Source organism: Anabrus simplex, chromosome 3 (assembly GCF_040414725.1).
Source record: "Anabrus simplex isolate iqAnaSimp1 chromosome 3, ASM4041472v1, whole genome shotgun sequence".
Classification (NCBI taxonomy): domain Eukaryota; kingdom Metazoa; phylum Arthropoda; class Insecta; order Orthoptera; family Tettigoniidae; genus Anabrus; species Anabrus simplex.
Genome location: NC_090267.1, coordinates 290,526,839 through 290,546,275, shown reverse-complemented (window position 1 = coordinate 290,546,275; position 19,437 = coordinate 290,526,839). Strand labels below are relative to the sequence as shown.

At 40.4% G+C, this 19,437-nt stretch overlaps 1 protein-coding gene across 1 annotated transcript in view; it reads left to right on the top strand.

Annotated features, from left to right (window-relative positions):
• Positions 1–19,207, top strand: part of LOC136867238 (uncharacterized) — a 51,140-nt gene extending 31,933 nt beyond the window's left edge. The window contains exon 2 of the mRNA XM_067144378.2: positions 17,460–19,207. Within this exon, the coding sequence (XP_067000479.2) occupies positions 17,460–18,179 (720 nt within the window). The 3' untranslated portion in view covers positions 18,180–19,207. The remainder of the gene's footprint in view (positions 1–17,459) is intronic.
• The last annotated feature ends 230 nt before the right edge of the window (positions 19,208–19,437 follow it).

Below are 19,437 nucleotides of genomic sequence, written 5' to 3'. Positions count from 1 at the left end.
CATTTTCAAATCTGAATAGACCACAGCTCCAATTACTTCCGATTACCGGGGTTCCATTGTACTACCGAAACCTATTGCTGAGTGGGCCAATAGAAATGTCTTTATGAATCACAATGTTTAGGGGTCAAAACTATCGAGTTTAACACTACATATTTTTACAGACTTCAATGTTTTCAACTGAGGTTGAGTTGAAGGAAGAATCCCACTTTCCAATACTTATTTGTTTTTTTACGGGTAGTCTATGTAATTATAAAACACATTCCAGCTTAAAAATCTAGTTACATTTTATTTGCTAGTGGCTTTACGTCGCACCGACACAGATAGGTCTTATGGCGACAGTAACATTTTTTTACAGGCTCCCTTCAACATCTTAAAACTTTATAACAAAAACTTAAGTTCAACTTAAGGAGTTTCCCCCGCTCATCCTACTTTAAATTCTACATTTAAAAAATATTAAGTTTAACCTCAAGATATTTAAAATACATACTTCTGCAGTATTTTCAAGAACCAATGTCCGTTTCATGCGGTTTTGTTTGTTTATTTATTTATTTCTTTGTTTTATTTATTTATTTATTTATTTGTTTTATTTATTTATTTATTTATTTATTTATTTATTTATTTATTTATTATCATACATTGCTGTTTAGACAATGTGGTTCAGATATTTTTTATTAGGAGCATTGTTTCATTCTATCTCTTTTCAACCAGTTCCTTCACACAGGAAAATGTACAGTCTCTGAAGAAGTGTTTGAGTGCATGACATCATCTACAAGAAGTTTCTCCCTGACACAAACTACCTCGCTTGGTTTACATGTTCCTGAAAAACAACATATGCTCGGAAAACCGAGAGAGATGGTTTAATACAAACGCAGATGTGCTGAGAGATAAAAAATACCTCAACCATCTTGTCTGAACATGTAATTCGTTGAATTTTTTTAGTTACTCCATTTCACTCGATTGAACATGTAAATTATTTATTTAATCAAAAGGAAGACTGCTCGGATAATTATATTGCGGTTAGGCACTCCAACCCTGTCCAGTCTTCACTTAAGGATATTACTACCTCTAATAATGATCACATCTATTGTATATATTACACAATAAGACAAGAACATGATATAAATATATTTTTATTTACTGCACATGGCACATTACATCCACTTCCAGACATATCTTCGTGTTTTTATATGCTACACATGGTACATTTCCTTCATATATTATGATACAAATAACACTCAGAACTCCATCCGCGATGGTTAGCTGGTGTACTTAAGGGAGCCCCAACCACCCACCCTCCCACAGGGAGCCCCAACCACGCTCCCAACTCAGCGTGGCGATCAACCACAAGAAGAGATTCACCATCTAGCCGAGACATGCGACACGCAGTTCTGGCACGAGGCTATGCAATATCTCTCGAAGGAAGAGAGAATTCATGTAGTACAATATTGTACGCCATGATAATCCCCCTCATTCGAGAGAACATTGCTGGCTCGTGTCAGAACTCGGAGCGGTCTGCGGGCCAGAGCTCACCTTAACAGTTGCTAAGGAAAGCTCTGCACCTAAGTTCTCGGCTTGTTGATGAATCTCATTATCGCCTCCGCTGGGGACATTATTGGATGTGCATCTTATATCTAGTGGATGCGGACCGCACAGGGAACGAGTCTCCACCTGACGTCATCATTCATATAATATTTGTATTTCTGGTACATCTTATCGGGTAGCATAACAGTGTCGGTAAATCAAGGGTGAGGATTATCCTCAAGGTCTTAGTTTCGATCGCAGATGAGAAGTTTCAATTGTAGATAAATGCTGAACTCGCTACGCTATACGCGTCAACATGCCAAACTCCTTGATTTGCTTCAGTGTTCACTCGTAAGATAGAAAACCAGGTGCGATGTCCGATTATTTTAACCTATGTCATTTATTTAGTGGAAAGAAAGAACTCTTGCATAATTATATTTTGGTTAGGCAGTCCAAGCCTGTCCAGTTTTTATTGAAGGATATACCTCCAATAATGATCACGATATTGTTGAATTGTTACTAAGATACAGTTGACATCTCGATCGCAAAACTATTTGGAAAATATACACCATTTCAAACATTTTTAATGATTAATTACTTTAAGATTCTGCGTTGAATTCATTGCAGTTTTAAAATGAAGGCTACAAGCCTGAGAGTGAAACAGTTTGAATTTGATGGTTCATGGGACAAAGAGTGATGGAGTGTGAAATATTCGTGAGAATGGGTGCTCATTTGTGCTTCCTGAAACCAGTTTTGTTTTGAAGTGACTGTGACAGGCAGTGCACTGAAGAATAATACTGGCGTTGTAGGTGATCTGATACTTCCGCCTAATCTTCATGATGATGATTACTGTTTAAAGGGACCTAAAATCTAGGTGATCGGTCCCTGCCTATTCTTCATTTCAGCCCATTTGTTATCCCTCCTTTCCGAAAGCGTCAGTTTGCTTATGTATTAATTACGCGACACCATTTGAAACGATCACCAGCCAAACACTCGAGATCAACACTACGCTTCAGGACGTCTTAGAACCGAAGTTTCTGTCCGCCAGCATTTCTTCTCCCGTCCTGTATCCATCAGTAAATCACTACTAATCTGCGTTAAGGGCAGTCGCCCAGGTGGCAGATTCCCTATCTGTATTTTTTCCTAGCCTTTTCTTAAATAATTGCAAAGAAATTGGAAATTTATTGAACATCTCCCTAGGTAAGTCATTCCATTCCCTAACTCCCCTTCCTATTAACGAATATTTGCCACAATTTGTCCTTTTGAATTCCAACTTTATCTTCATATTGTGATCTTTACTACTTTTAAAGACACCACTCAAGCGTATTCGTCTACTAATGTCATTCCACGCCATCTCTCCACTCATAGCTCGGAACTAAAGTATTTGATACCACTTAGTTGGGCAGGTCGTCTCCTTTCTCTCCAGTCTTCCCAACCCAAACTTTGCAACATTTCTTAGAGCTACTCTTTTGTCGGAAATCACCCAGAACAAATCGAGCTTCTTTCTTTTGATTTTTTCCAGTTCTCGAATCGAGTAATCCTGGTGAGGGTCCCATACACTGGAATCATACTCTAGTTGGGGTGTTAGCAGAGACTTATATGCCCTCTCATTTACATCCTATATTACTGTAATCCATATAGACCCATCAGTCTAACGTCTTTTCTTCTTAAGACCTTGGAAAGACTAGTGGATAGACATATCAGGGAGAAAGTTTTAAGAGACTGTCCCCTGCATCCTCATCAGCATGCATATCAACCAGGGAAGTCGGTTGAGACGGCACTACACCAGCTAGTTTCTAGGCTGGAGAGTGCCTTGGATCAGCAGCAACTTGCTATGGTTGTATTCCTAGATATAGAAGGGGCCTTTAACTACACATCTTTGGGCTCCATAGAACTTAGTCTAGAGAGAAGAGGAGTGAGCAGGATGCTCATAAAATGGATTATGGCCTCGCTGCAGGGCCGTCAAGTTCTGTTTACCCTCAACGCAGTTATGTTGAGAGCTAATATAGACAGGGGGTGTCCACAGGGAGGAGTATTATCACCAACATTATGGTGTCTGGTAGTGGATGAACTACTTACCAGGTTAAATGTTGGAGGAATTTACGCCCAAGGCTATGCAGATGACATTAGCCTGATGGCGGTTGGAAATTTCCCCAGTACGGTCTCAGAGCTCGTACAGAGCTCCCTACGTAGGGTGGAAAGATGGTGCCACGACACGGACTTGTCGGTTAATCCCGACAAGACGGAGCTCGTGGTATTTACCAGGAGGAAGAGGCTAGACGGACTGTCAGAGCCTTTCCTATTTGGGAAAAAATTAGTTAAGACAACCTCAGTTAAGTACCTAGGGGTAATCCTTGAGGCAAGACTGAGCTGGAAGAAACACATAGACCATAAGGTGGATAAGGCTCGCAAGATTATGTGGGCCTGTCGCAGGGCCGTTGGAAAGACTTGGGGCCTAGGACCTAAGGTGGTCCAGTGGCTCTATATTTCTATTGTACGGCCCACGATCACCTATGCATCTTTAGTCTGGTGGCCAGGCCCGGAAAGTAAAACTGTGACCACCAAGTTAAACAGTGTCCAAAGACTTGCGTGTCTAGGAATAACAGGGGCACTGGATACTACACCATTATGTGCAATGGAGGCCATCCTAGGTCTTCCCCCCTTACATCTATATGTTAAGGAAATAGCGGGAATGAGTGCCTACCGCCTTTGGTCACTCGGAGGATGGTCCTTCAAGAATCCGAATAGAGGTCATGCCTCTATTCTCACAAGGCTTCACCAGACTTGCCCTATGACAATGATGATTGGGGACCTGATGAAGCCTAGCTTTAATTTGAACTATAAATTCACAGTGGATGCTGGGGCCCGTCTTAGGTCTGGGGGCTGTACATGGTACACAGATGGCTCGCGGACAGAGACGGGCACAGGCGCCGGGGTCTGGGGGCCTAAGACAAGGCTCTCCCTACCTATGGGTAAATACGCTACTGTTTTCCAGGCCGAAGTATATGCAATACTGGCCTGTGCTGTATATATACGGAAAATGCCTGGACACAGAAGATGGCAGTGCAGGTGTTTAAAAGTAACCAATTCAAGAATATTTTTACCAGTTGAATGTATTGGCCTGTATTGTGAGTAATTAATATCTCGAAAATTTCCCTCAACACTTTCACGGGGATTGACGTTAAACATTAATTTGGACTTTAAGGAAACTTTTAAGCCCAAGAAAAATATGGGTCGTCGCTTTGGAATTAAAAATATAACTGGATGAATACATTGTTGTACTTTCGTGCTGTTAGGCCGGGCGCACATTGAGAAGCAGTTGGCCGCAGAGCAGGGAAGAGCAGAGCAGAACAGCGCGAAGTTTACGAAATTGCGAAGTGGACGTGAGCGCACATTGACACGCAGGGTCTCGTCGGTTTTCAGAAATAACATGTTTTCTTTAGACTCTGTGATACTGGGGCATCCAGTATAAAGAGGCTTTTTTTTCTTTTTCTTCAAGCATTCGCGATTTTTCTCATTTTGTTAGTCATCTTCACAATTTCCCTTGTGCTCATGGCAACGCGGTTATTCAGCTTAAGACAATCGCAATAAAAACAACCACCTTCGCCAGTTTACAAGACTGAACAATATTTCTATGTTACCGATGTTCGGCGTTCATATGGACTAAGCAAAGAATTTAATTCAGGTCTTATGGCAACGATGGAATAGGAATGGGAAGGAAGCGACCGAGGCCTTAATTAAGGTACAGCCCCGCCCCCAGCATTAGCCTGGTGTGAAAATGGGAAACCACGGAAAACTATCTTCACGGTTGCCGACAGTGGGGTTCGAACCCCCTATCTCCTGAATGCAAGCTCATAGCAAGGCGATCCTAACCGCACGACCAACTTGCATGGTAAATTAATTAATAGGATCACAGTGGGGGAGAGGGAAAAATATGTATTTACAAATGTACTGCTAGATTTTCATCTAGTTGTCACAAGACACAAGATACTAAAATCAATCAACATTGACAATCTGTTGTGAACGCGTTTGCATTTATATTTGACAAGACATGATAAATGATTTTCCGTATTTATCTCTTCACATAAATGTGATAATGGATGACGGCGACGGAGTCGGCGATAATGCTCTCCATAATCAGCATTAGATCTTTGTCTTAAATTCTATATGTTGCGAGAACTTGGGTCACGGATTGTTTCATAGATATATGAGGATTACATTCTTTTGTTTCCTGTTTGTTTAACGTCGCACTAACATATCGAAGGTTTTCGGCGACGGAAGAAGGGTGGAAGATTGGGAAGGTAGCGGGCGTGGCCTTAAGGTACAGCCCCAGCATTTGCCTAGTGTGAAAATAGGAAACCACGGAAAACCATCTTCAGGGCTGCCGACAGTGGGGTTCGAACCCAGTATCTCCCGAATGCAAGCTCACAGAGGCGCGACCCTAACCGCACGGCCACTTGCTCGGTGGATTACATTTTAGGCCTTTCTCTAAACTACCTTGTTACGCAACGTGAATAAAATTATTTATAGCCTAGACTGTAGTGCCTTATTCCCCGAATTTACATACCGATTTTCATTAAATTCTGTTCAGCCATTTTCTCACGAACATACACACATACATACGTACATACTTACATACGTACATACTGCATTGCAGTCCACATGATTCACATAGTACCTACAAAACATGGTGAGACTGAATGGCTGTGGTAATTTTCTCCTCCATTTCTTAACTAACTGCGTGACACGTGCGCAGGAAACTGTATTTCGAAGACTGCGCGTGGTAGGCGGAAGTAGGTGCAGAACCGGCCTGCTCTGCTCTGTCCTGCCCTGTCTGTCAACTTGCGACGGTGCAATGATTTGTGTGGATTACAAAAATCTGCTCTGCGCTGCACTGCTTTAGCTGCTTCGCCTGCGTCCCAATGTGCGCTCCGCCTTATGCTCTCTGCACTTCAAATTCCTTCCCTCTCAACTTCCATTTACTTTCTTCAATATCTCAAAAATTTCCCTCAACACTTTCTCGGGAATTGATGTTAAAAATTAATTTGGACATTAAGGAAACTTTTAAGCCCAAGAAAAACACGGGTCATCGCTTTGGAATTAAAGATATAACTGGATGAAAAAATGTTGACACTCCAACACAGGGCGGCACACAGCCGGTATCGACAGGCAGACAGCCAAGGCCAACTAATCTATCTAGTGCGGCCTTGGGACAGCACGTTCGGTTCAGGCACATTCCAGCTGAAGCGGAGCATGTCCTGTTGCCTCTCGAAGTTCTCTCTAGGACGCAGTTACAGTCCTGTGTTCTGTGTCCCGTGTCTCGGCACTCGGTACCGAAACACTCCGCCTCAAGTTTCTAATGTTGCGGAACAAGTGAATGTTCCGGTCTGCCCAACCCTAGTACACACACACAGTGCTCTAAGACAGTACACAGTCTTCTGTCCCGTACGCCGTCTCCCATGCAGCCACTCACTAGACACTCCGACACCACAACAACAGTTCCTGGTTCAGACCTCGGTGGGGCACTAGCGACAGTCAACACCTCTGTCACCCTCATCCTAGCCACCGAACCCCAGCTCACTGAGTGTCACACTGGCTCCACCTCGATGTCCAACTGTCGCTCGCTCTAACACTGACTCCCACACGGGACCGAACTCTGACACCGAGTCTAACTCTGACTGACTGTCCGCGGCTCGCGTAATTTGACCCAGAAATTTCACGATGTCACTGTAGGCAGAACATTCCCGCTGCTTCTCAAAGAAACTCGCAGGTAAGCCGGCCGCCGAGAACAATACACGGAAATACACCACAGAGCGGCTAGGAGATTTCAGGTCGTCTGAGTTACCCGCCCCTACCTGGATACCTAAAGAAGCTACCACGGGACTGACACGTAGCACAATTTGTAAGAAGCCTCGAAAGTTGGATTTTAGATTGTTAGCAGAACGTACCATTCGCTGTAAAACTGTTGACCTTGTTCGTATTGTTCTTGTTCTGTATTTTAATGTAAGATTTTTTAGTTTACTGCAATCTGAATATCAACATACACTAGAGTCCCGTTAATCCGAACCTCGTTAATTCGGAAGTCCGGTTAATCCGAACTGAAATATTAATTTTTTTTAAATCTCCTTATTGAAATGAAAGAACATATTATAGAATTAAGATTTAATTGCATTTTATTAGTCATATTTTACTAGAATAACTTAATGTAAGCTATTACACATCATAAACCGTCAATCACTGGTCGTTTGTGTTTACAAATTCTGTTAGTTTCTTTTGCCGTAGTGATTGGAACCTACTCGAAGATGTAGTGTTAAACCAGCATCTCATAAACATCACATCAGTGGGCGTAGCAGCGGAGTTTTGCTCGACGTAGCGTACGGCAAGTTCTATGGACATTTCAAATTACGGTATGTACTGTACTGTATTGTAGAAACTATTTTCCTCACATGGTTGAGGCGCTGGCCTTCTGGCCCCAACTTGGCAGGTTCGATCCTGGCTCAGTCCGGTGGTATTTGAAGGTGCTCAAATACATCAGCCTCGTGTAAGTAGATTTATTGGCACGTAAAAGAATTCCTGCGGAAGAAAATCCCGGCACCTCGGCGTCTCCGGAAACCGTAAAAGTAGTAGGATCTAAAACAATAACATTATTATTAGAAAATATTTTCCGGTTAATCCGAACAGACTCCGGTCCCAATTAGTTCGGATTACCGAGACTACTGTAATTCACTTGTATCGGAGTCCTTATAATGACAAGTCTTGCATGTATGCATCACACATGCACAAGAACCTTCCTTGTATCTATCATCAAACTATAACACCCCCACCCCCCCTCATTTGGCAGATTCTCGCTACGTTACTGAAGAGTAGTGTTACGGAAATGTTGCAAACTTTGGGCAGGGAATACTTGAGAGTAAGGCGACAAGCTCCTCGACTAATTGGTATGTTCCCACCTGTCAGCGGAGAGACGGTGTGGAATGATTTTAGTAGACAAATAAGGTTGAGTGGTGTTTTGAAATGTAGGAAAGATAATAATATGAAGATAAAATTGGATTGCAAGAGGACAGGGTAATCCGTTCCAAAAGGGGATATGGGAGCAGCCCTTAGAATGGGTCTTCCCATAACCTTTGTCCGGGGATTGAAAGTAGCTGACGTAGGAGTATCCTTTTCACATTCTCTGCGTGTTATTCTTGTACTCCCATACAGGGCTATGTTCCTGCCTTAGAACTTCACTTGTCGGTAGTTCTCCAAAAATGTAAGTCACCGTGAGGTGCTTCATGACATTACAACACAAGAACTATTCTCGCCTGGAACGGCACTAACCTAATGAATTCTGTTCTTCGAATTTGGTTGACTGGCTAATACATACTGTACCCTTGAACTTTCCGTTCCATCGTTGGTTGTCGGCCTCAGCTATTTCAATAGAGCAATATCGAACTCTTAGATCTTAGGGTCGTAGAGGGTTTTAATCTGTCACTACATTGACCAAACGATGGGGTTAAGAAAAGAGCCTAACTACTTTAAATGAGGAGCAAAACTGTGCTTACTGAAATGTTTACTCAAATTAAATCACGACAAAAAATATTTAATTAACCATGAAAATCAGTCTATAATTTGTCAACGTTTTAACGCAGTCACAATACATAACGTGAGTTTTATCTTTTATTATTGTTTAACATTATATTAACAAGAATGAAAAAGTATTATAAAATTCGTGGGCAGCAAGAATCAGAAAACGAGAATAAAACCTGAAAATCGGGCACTGAAAGTTAATCCACACGATCCGTGAAAAATCTGACCTTCAATAAGTAGAATTCCAGATTTACATTTAGTTAAGGTTATCCACCAGTCTACTATCCTCTCGGATAGTGGAACTTCCCCGAATGGACCCTTAATCGAACCAAATCGACCATCAGTTGCTTTGGATAGGTTTCGAAATATTACTAGAAAGCATGGTGTCCATTACAAGTTAATAGCAATTGTCACAATCAAAATAAAATTCCACCATGTATTGTCATCTCATGACACCCTTAAGTTATAGAAGAATCCCGATGCTGAAACATTCACCACCACAAACAGATGTTCAGAAGGAACCAACAACACTTGATCCGAGGCGATCTTACGTTACGTCGTCCTGAAGGAACAAAACTGCGAAATGCAGGAAAAAGTCGAACTTGAACATATGCGGCTCCATTAGCTAGGTTTCCACGTGGGACAACACTCACATTCATGCCACTACTGATGCAACGCTATCACAGGAGCACCTTCAGGCTAATAAAAGTTATGCCGAAATATGGCCTGAAGAGTACCTGCTAATATCCTATCACATTCGTATCCACTACTGTAAGCCTACGTAGTGTCTGCTCATCCGTAAATTATATAATACACACAGCATCCTAAATCTATCGTTGAGCCAATGTTAGGTTATCTACACATCATTTACTGTCAGGCGAAATCGAAACTTCAAACACAATCCCGGATTTTTAAATCTAATCCTCGTTGGAACTCTAACACACTGAAGTGAAATGAACTCGAACCTGGAAATGTAACTGTGTCCATTTCTTACAATGAAGCGTGAAATAGAAATTAAACAACATGACCGAATATTTTAATTTATTTCTCATTACAATTTCAACGCATGCAGTGAAGTCCAATAAATAGAAACAAACTCAAATCTCGAATCACTACCATCACGATATCCACGGCATAACTCAAGTGTGAGACTCCAAATGGCCTATCATTTCAACGTTCCATGTATCACAGTGAACTGTCCAGTGAAGTAACTTTCCACCAATCTACTCAAGCTAAACTATCATTCTAATAAAACAAATTTTTCACACCAGCAATGTTTCTAGTCAGTGATAATTTCGTCTCGTAAAAATACAGAATAGAATACGATTTATAATAATCAATTATTACCTTAACCGGGTGTCAGAATATACTTTGTTCATGAGGTCGGCTATCACAAAATGCACTTTGCTGGTACCAAATAGAATAGTAACTTAGACTTAATTGCCAAAACTTACGGTCTCATACAAAATAGTAATCATGGGAGAACATCAACTAGTAATTAAAATAGGGGTTACAACGCGCTCGCTTGGTTTTGACCACCTTTAAATTCGTCAACTGTCTTGGATTGCTTACAGGGCATCGTCTTCTTACACAGCCTGTCTCAGAAATATTACCTCTTAACATACACCCCGTCACAAAAATTCCTCTCCGTTGAAAAACAGGGCCTCTTATTTTCAGCCTCCTGTTCATTATAAATCTATTAATATAAAAGAAGAGTTTTGTGTGTACATTGCTCATAATTTGAAAAGAATGGTATTTCTGCATCGATCATGTCCACAATAACAAGGAAATGCAGTTTTTACTTTTCCGTAATTACTGTCTGTCTGTCTGTCTGTCTGTCTGTCTGTCTGTCTGTCTGTCTGTCTGTCTGTCTGTCTGTCTGTCTGTCTGTCTGTCTGTCTGTCTGCATGCACACGCATCACGAGAAAACGGCTGAAGAGAATTTAATGAAAATCGGTTTGTAAAGTCAGGGTATGAGCCACTAGAATCTAGACTATAAATCTTTTTATTCACGCTGAGTGAAATGGTAGTTTAGGGGAAGGCCTAAAATGTAATTCTCAAATATTTATATTATTAGTGGCCCTGTCGATAAATACTACATAACTAAAGTTATATAGAATTCAATTTCTGATCATTTATGTCTTGTACATTTTTACCGTACCGGCTATGATAGCACAGATATTCATGAATTTGTATTTTTGTTGCTAAGTCCATATCAACGCCACGAGAAAATGAGTTGACAGAATTTGATGAAAATCAGTATGTAGAGTCGGGGAATAAGAAACTACAGTCTAAGCTATAAACAATTTTATTCACTCTGAACGAAATTGTAGTTTAGGGGAAGGCGTCTAAAATTTAATTCTTATATACCTATGTTATTGGTCCTATCGAAAGGTACCACATAATAGAAGTTATAGAGAATACAAGTTCCGAACATTTATGTTGTATTCTGTTTTACCGTACCGACTATGATAAGAGTGGTATTTCAGAGTCGGAAGAATACTAAATGTGAAGGCTTACAATATCGAAAGCGCATAACAATCATCAACAATAACATTATATTGACCATTGCTTGTTGTGATGTTCTTTGTCTCTTATGCCGCCTCTCAACTCTGACAGATGGGATTACTGCTGTGTACCGAGTAAAACAGCGTGACTGAATATTGGCGGGAAATAGCTTGGGAGTAAGAACACTTTCTTCTTAACATGTCATTCCTCTGCTTCATACATTTTCTGATACTGGTGGTACGTAACATACTGGTTCATCATAGTATTCCAGTTATTCGATTCCTACTCTGACGCGCTGTTTTGAATGAGCAGTGTGTAATCTTAAGGCAGAGGCTCAGTAGTAGTAGTAGTAGTAGTAGTAGTAGTAGTAGTAGAATGACCTGGTCTAGAATTACAATTTAGTCCTATTCCAAATTATAGCACTTCAATTCACTAAATAACTCAAAATTCAACACTGAAAAGAGCCGTTGCTTAAGAAAAGCTTCGTTCTCTTAACTTTTATTAATTTCTACATTCATTTTATTCCAGATTAATGGTGAAGAGGGGGTTTCTCCTCTGGCATGGAGGAAAAGTTTGCCTCCAAGTCATATAGATTTTTTCGCCGCCAGTGTAGTGAATTGAGGTTTCCGACTTATCGGGTACTCCTAGGGGAATAGACCAGTAAAAGGGCATTAGATTTTGCCCTGGGACTCTCCACTGTTCGACCCCCGTCCCCGCCGAAAAAACGAAGAGTGTTCACGGATAACGGCTGTCTGCGTCTTGGTCATTCCAGCTCTGGAACTTTGGACTGTTAGATCAGCAGCATAGTACTGTTCGTTATGTGTGTTTTTCATTTGATTGAGTATTTTGTATGAAAGCATTGCTTTTAATCGCGCCATTCCTACTGACATCATTGTAATGACCTTTGTTCATTTCAGTAGGGAAATCAATAAAACAGTCTTTCTGAGGATGTAAAAAGGCAGGTGGAGAGTGAGTGTCTGCCATTTTAAGGAAAATTCCCCAACCTGATTGCGGCTGATGGTAGGTAAGCGGGCCTACCATTACAATAAAAATTCTCTAACCCAGCCTTCATATTAGAAAAGACGTTTGGTGACTTCCCCGTCGCGTTTCTAGGGTAACGTTAAGAGCTATGCAACGTGTACACTACCTAGCCTAGACTTCTGTATACAATGTAGAATTCCGTAGCGAAGCACGGGTACATCAGCTAGTCACTCATAAAATACAGGCTTACTCTGCCTTTAACATCTTCCTAACTATTCTCATAATATTTCATTTCCATTACAATCAATTTCTTCCCGTTTGAAACTTTTTTCAAATACAAGTAATCCTATGACCAACATGTTTATAAGGATCTCACACTTACCTTCTCTAATTTCCCTTACTTCAAGAGTAAAATAGCATACCGTGATTTTCTGTATCACAAATAAACGGTGTCACAAAATTTAAGTTTTCCAAAAGTACTGTAAATGCCAACCTTATGAGACTTCACTGGATTTCGGTATAAATCGCAAATCTCGCCTGACGTTATTGCTGAGCACATAATGTATCATCTCAATTTTATCCTGACGTGAATATTATTATAATTATTATAATTATTATTATTATTGATCAATCAATCAAAACTGATCTGCATTTAGGGCAGTCGCCCAGGTGGCAGATTCCCTATCTGTTGTTTTCCTAGCCTTTTCTTAAATGATTTCAAAGAAATTGGAGATTTATTGAACATCGCCCTTGGTAAGTTATTCCAATCCCTAACTCCCCTTCCTATAAATGAATATTTGCCCCAGTTTGTCCTCTTGAATTCCAACTTTATCTTCATATTGTGATCTTTCCTACTTTTATAAACGCCACTCAAACTTATTCGTCAACTAATGTCATTCCACGGCATCTCTCCGCTGACAGCTCGGAACATACCACTTAGTCGAGCAGCTCTCCGTCTTTCTCTCAATTCTACCCAGCCCAAACTTCGCAACATTTTTGTAATGCTACTCTTTTGTCGGAAATCACCCAGAACAAATCGAGCTGCTTTTCTTTGGATTTTTCCAGTTCTTGAATCAAGTAATCCTGGTGAGGGTCCCATACACTGGAACCATACTGTAGTTGGGGTCTTACCAGTGACTTATATGCCCTCTCCTTTACATCCTTACTACAACCCCTAAATACCCTCATAACCATGTGCAGAGATCTGTACCCTTTATTAACAATCCTATTTATGTGATTACCCCAATGAAGGTCTTTTCTTATATTAACACCTAGGTACTTACAATGATCCCCAAAGCAAAATTTCACCCCATCAACGCAGTAATTAAAACTCAGAGGACTTTTCCTATTTGTGAAACTCACAACCTGACTTTTAACCCCGTTTATCATCATGCCATTGTCCACCGTCCATCTCACAACACTATCGAGGTCACCCTACAGCCGCTCATAATCTTGTAACATATTTATTACTCTGTACAAAATAACATCATCTGCAAACAGCCTTATCTCTGATTCCACTTCTTTACACATATCATTGATATATATAAGAAAACATAAAGGTCTAATAATACTGCCTTGTGGAATTCTCCTCTTAATTATTACAGGGTCAGATAAAGCTTCGCTTACTCTAATTCTCTGAGTTCTATTTTCTAGAAATATAGCAACCCATTCAGTCACTCTTTTTTCTAGTCCAATTGCACTCATTTTTGCCAGTATTCCTCCATGATCTACCCTATTAAATGCCTTAGATAGGTCAATCGCAATACAGTCCAATTGACCTCCTGAATCCAGGATATCTGCTATATCTTACTGAAATCCTACAAGCTGAGCTTCAGTGGAATAACCTTTCCTAAACCGAACTGCCTTCTATCGAACCAGTTATTAATTTCACAAACATGTCTAATATAATCAGAAAGAATGCTTTCCCAAAGCTTACATGCAATGCATGTCAAACTTACTGGCCTGTAATTTTCAGCTTTATGTCTATCACCCTTTCCTTTATACACAGGGGCTAGTATAGCAACTCTCCATTCATTTGGTATAGCTCCTTCAACCAAACAATAATCAGATAAGTATTTCAGATATGGTACCATATCCCAACCCATTGCCTTTAGTGTATCCCCAGAAATCTTATCAATTCCAGCTGCTTTTCTAGTTTTCAACTTTTGTATAAATCTTATAAATGTCATTGTTATCATAGGTAAATTTTAATACTCCTTTAGTGTTACTCACATCGCCTATCTGGACATTATCCTTATAACCAATAATCTTTACATACTGCTGACTGAATACTTCTGCCTTTTGAAGATCCTCGCATACACACTCCCCTTGTTCATTAATGATTCCTGGAATGTCCTTCTTTGAACCTGTTTCTGCCTTAAAGTACCTATACATCATATATGACCTTATCATGCTTACAATGGCTACTTATCGTTACCATTATTGTAACTTTACTGGCCTGAACATTATTTCATTAATTTTAATTACAATATTTAACACTTCACCTTTTACATTTTTCTAAAGAAATTTAAACGCATTTTAAATTTCGTGCACTGACATGAATAATAGACAATCGCCTCAACATTATAATACACGTAATTTTTACTCACGCCACATATTAATTTACCGGGACAAGCATATACCTTTCTAACTACAACATGATATTTAAATTAGACAGACCTTATAACTGCGTCGTGGGCACGGAGCTATCTTGGCTACATTTTGCGTCAACTCGTCTCAAACTTAACCATTCATGGCTGAAGAACACATTCTTCTCTTATTATATAACTTATGATTACACAGATTCTACACTTTATTCAACTCTCGTCTGTGAGAGCCTCCAACTCCCCTTACGCCAGATATTTGAAATATATGAAACCCGCAGTTTATCTATGCCAGTCTACAACTCCCTTCATAGATTACAAATATACAGCGTCTCACAGTAATTTAACGAAAGCTATCTATGAATTCGCTGTTTCCATTTGAGAAGTTCAGGAATCCTATACCAATTCAACTAATAATTTTGTTTTGTCATTTGCCACTTGGTAAAAATATTCTATCTTGAGCCAACTAACTGTACAAATCTCACAAGTTTATCAAAGGAACAGTTTAAGACCTCTACTTATTGCCCGACGCAGGTTCACCCTTGCGAACTATAACTGCTGTCCTGAGGTGGGGGTATTGAAAGACTTCCAAGGGACGCTTTCCTGGTCGTGATGTATTGTGGTGTAATCATACAATTCGATAACCATTGGACCGATTTTCAAGTCATGATGGTGTTGTTTGCCGATTTTTCCCGTTCCTTTAAAGGGTGTAATTAATTGATTTTGTGCAGGTGATTTCGCGTGCATTTTGATTTTTGACCTTGGCACGCGCTTCCCTCACGGCCAACATAGATGCCAATTTCTCTCCAGACCTAAAACATGTCCACCCTGGGAGTTAAGCTTCATTAAATATTTATTAAATTCTTATTTTTTAATTTCTTTGTTAATGATAGTATCGGAATCTTTCGCAACGAGGGTTACCATGTAGAAGCTCATTATTAATTACCCGAGGTCAGCCGAAATGTTCCGACCTCGTCCGAATGGTTGGGCAGCTTGCTTCTCCCGGTAAATTCTCATGCCACGGAACATGAGATAAGCTTGCAATAAAGAATTACGGTTGCACTCGTAGTTGCATCTCGTAGTTGAAATTTTCTAGTTGCAATATTTAGCAAGTCGGAATTATGGGTTCAGTACATATATAGATACACTAGCATGTGCCCGCAGCTTTACCCGCGTTTAGAAATTCAAACGTTAGACGTTTCTAAACTCTTTATTTAAAAGCACATTAAAGCATTATATTTATTAACTCACATCTTTTTGACGTAAATTGCATGAAATATATTATTTCAGTTTTATTATATTGTTACTTTCAATACTTAAGATACCGGGTTGATGGATGGTACAATAATATTAAAACCATGTTAAAGACCATGTTATATAATACAAAATGTATTGTTTCCTTTGAGCTTCGGAATAAACCAATTAATGTCCTTCCATTTGGAGGTAAGATGTATACTGTATTGTGTTTGCCTTTCGAACTCTTGAACAATCCACGTACAGTTGACAATGGCAAAAGCACGGTTTTCGAAGTGTTGACAGCTTCATGTCTTGGTGCAAGAATTGCTCTCAGACACAGCCATGCTTCTTAGGTGAAAACCTGTGCCCACCTATGACAAACATTTTTGCCGTGGATTTGACTGGGAATCGCACACATGAACACAGACAGACAGACAGACAGACAGACAGACAGACAGACAGACAGACAGACAGACAGACAGACAGACAGACAGACAGACAGACAGACAGACAGGCAGGCAGACAGACAGACAGATAGACAGACAGACAGACATCATGGATTGAAGGAAAATGGCTTATGGTGACGATGAGATAGTAAAGGGCTAGGAGAGGAAAGGTACAGCCCCAGCATTTGCGTGGTGTGAAGATGGGATACCACGGAAAACCATCTTCAGGGCCGCTGACAGAGGGGTTAGAACCCACTTTCTCCCAAATATTAGATACTGTCCGCATTTCACCGACTGTAGCTATCGATCTTGGTCTATATAGTTTTATTGTTCTGCCTGGTTTCTTCCATTCTATGTCTGATAACTTAATAAGAGTGTACAATATTCTAATTCATTTTCAATTTTATCTATCTCTTTACATTTCTCTCTGATTTTCCTTATTTCCCAGCAGTCTTTTAGTAAAATGTCAGTAAAATAATAATAATAATAATAATAATAATAATAATAATAATAATAATAATAATAATAATAATAATAATAATAATAATAATAATAGTTTCAACCCATTATGAAGAGAAAATTATTTATGTTACAGGCCTTGGGGCAGGAGGAGGACGCAAATACTAATGAGACCTTCCGACCATTCGAGCCGACACGTCATGAACTGTACAGGCAGTTTGCACAGGAGCTGCATGTTGTGGCGGACGCCGAAGAGCACGTCAAGCAGGTTTATCACACGACAACGACTAATATGAGAAAATCAGTTAGCTTCTCTATTCTCGAAAAATTGCAGGGATTGATGGACTCTGTTGGAGCAAGTGTAGAAGACGTGCTGGCGATTGCCGAAAACGATGGTAAAACTACAAGCGTCACCTCGTGCACCTCGGGGAAAGATGTGGAAGCAGAGAATGTAGTGAAGGGGGCCTTGGAGGAGATGAGACACTGTGTAGAAAAGTTGGCCGCTGAAGGGGAGAACTTCGCTCAGCAGGCAGCGCGTATTGTGTCGCAAATGGAGGATGTACTCAAGAAGTTGGTGACTGCTGTAGAGGAATGTCTCTCGGCAAACAGTGACTCGTCCGGGGACGAAAAGGAGCAAGTGAAGATGTGTTTGGTAAGTGAACCTGTCAAGGAACTGATCACGGCAAAGGAGAATGCCTTCAAACCACTCACGCTGATCATGGAAAAAGTGTTCGCCACTGAGAAACATCCGCCTGAATGTATCAATGAGCTATTTCACAAAGCGGAGGATGACATTCTCGAAATGAAGAAGAGCATCACAAACTGTGTTAAGCAAACTGAAAGAGATGAACTCTAGGTACCTTATTGTTGGAACCTTTAAAGTATTATACAAGGTGATTCAACAGTTCACGCAGAACTAAATGTATCTGTACAGGGACTCATATAGAAGGGCATTTTAATTGAAATCCGTAAGTTTTAAATCCATCGTGAGGAAGGTGGGGCCGTTGAAAGTGGAAGGATAATCATGCATTGCTGGTTACAGATCAATATTCCAATGTTATTTTATTTTTACTTATATAAACGCTGCAGTCGGTTAGTGTTTGTTGTTTCTTCAAAGGATCGGAGGTCCGACTGAGGTTGGTGACATTTTGAAGTGTTTATTGTTATTATTATTATTATTATTATTATTATTATTATTATTATTATTATTATTATTATTATTATTATTATTAGTCTTGTTGTTGTTGTTGTTGTTGTTGTTGTTGTTGTTGATTGGCTGTACTTCCCATCGACACAGATAGGTCTTATGGTCACGATGGGATAGGAAAGGGCTAGAAGTGGGAAGGAAGCGGCTGTGGCCTGAATTAGGGTACAGCCCCAGCATTTGACTCGTGTGAAAATGGGAAACAACGGACCGTAATGCCTAGTTTATACGATGCCAGTTGACGAGACAATTGTCAGAAAACAGTTGACTGTCTTAAAATGATTGACTACTTCGGTTCAGTTGCCTAGGCATTGCCCTCACAATTGCTCAAGCAATCGGTTATCTCCAGGAGTAGACCGAGGACAACCAACTGGGCCCAGTTGCAACACCCACCACCTGGTTGAGCCAGTTCGCTTGTGTCAGTCGGGAAGCGCAGTCACCTACGTGACCTTGATAATTTAACTTTTAAGTCATTTGTAAGCTGTTCACGTAATTATGGCCTAAAGAAGGGTAGCGAAAAATTCGTTGAGCTGTATAGGGAACGATTATGTTTGTGGGACCAGCATGGAGACCTGCACAAAGACAACAATCCTTGTCAAGCGGCACTTTCTAGATTACCGATAAAATAAATATTCAAGGATTCGGTATGATTGATGTCAAAACTTTGCATGACTCAGCAGTGAATTTAATTCCTCACGGGATACTACAACCCCTGCGCACTCAGCCATTTCTCGTCATCTACCGGCGTGGCAATAGCTTCCTTGCGTGAACGGGTTCTCGTTCAGCCGGACTGCCCAGCGATTGTCCCCCAATAATTAGAGGACAACTGTCGCCAAGAACTGTCTCATCAACTGGCATCGTGTAAACTAGGCATAACCGCGCGGACAACTCGCGCGGTGCGAGCGTTTAA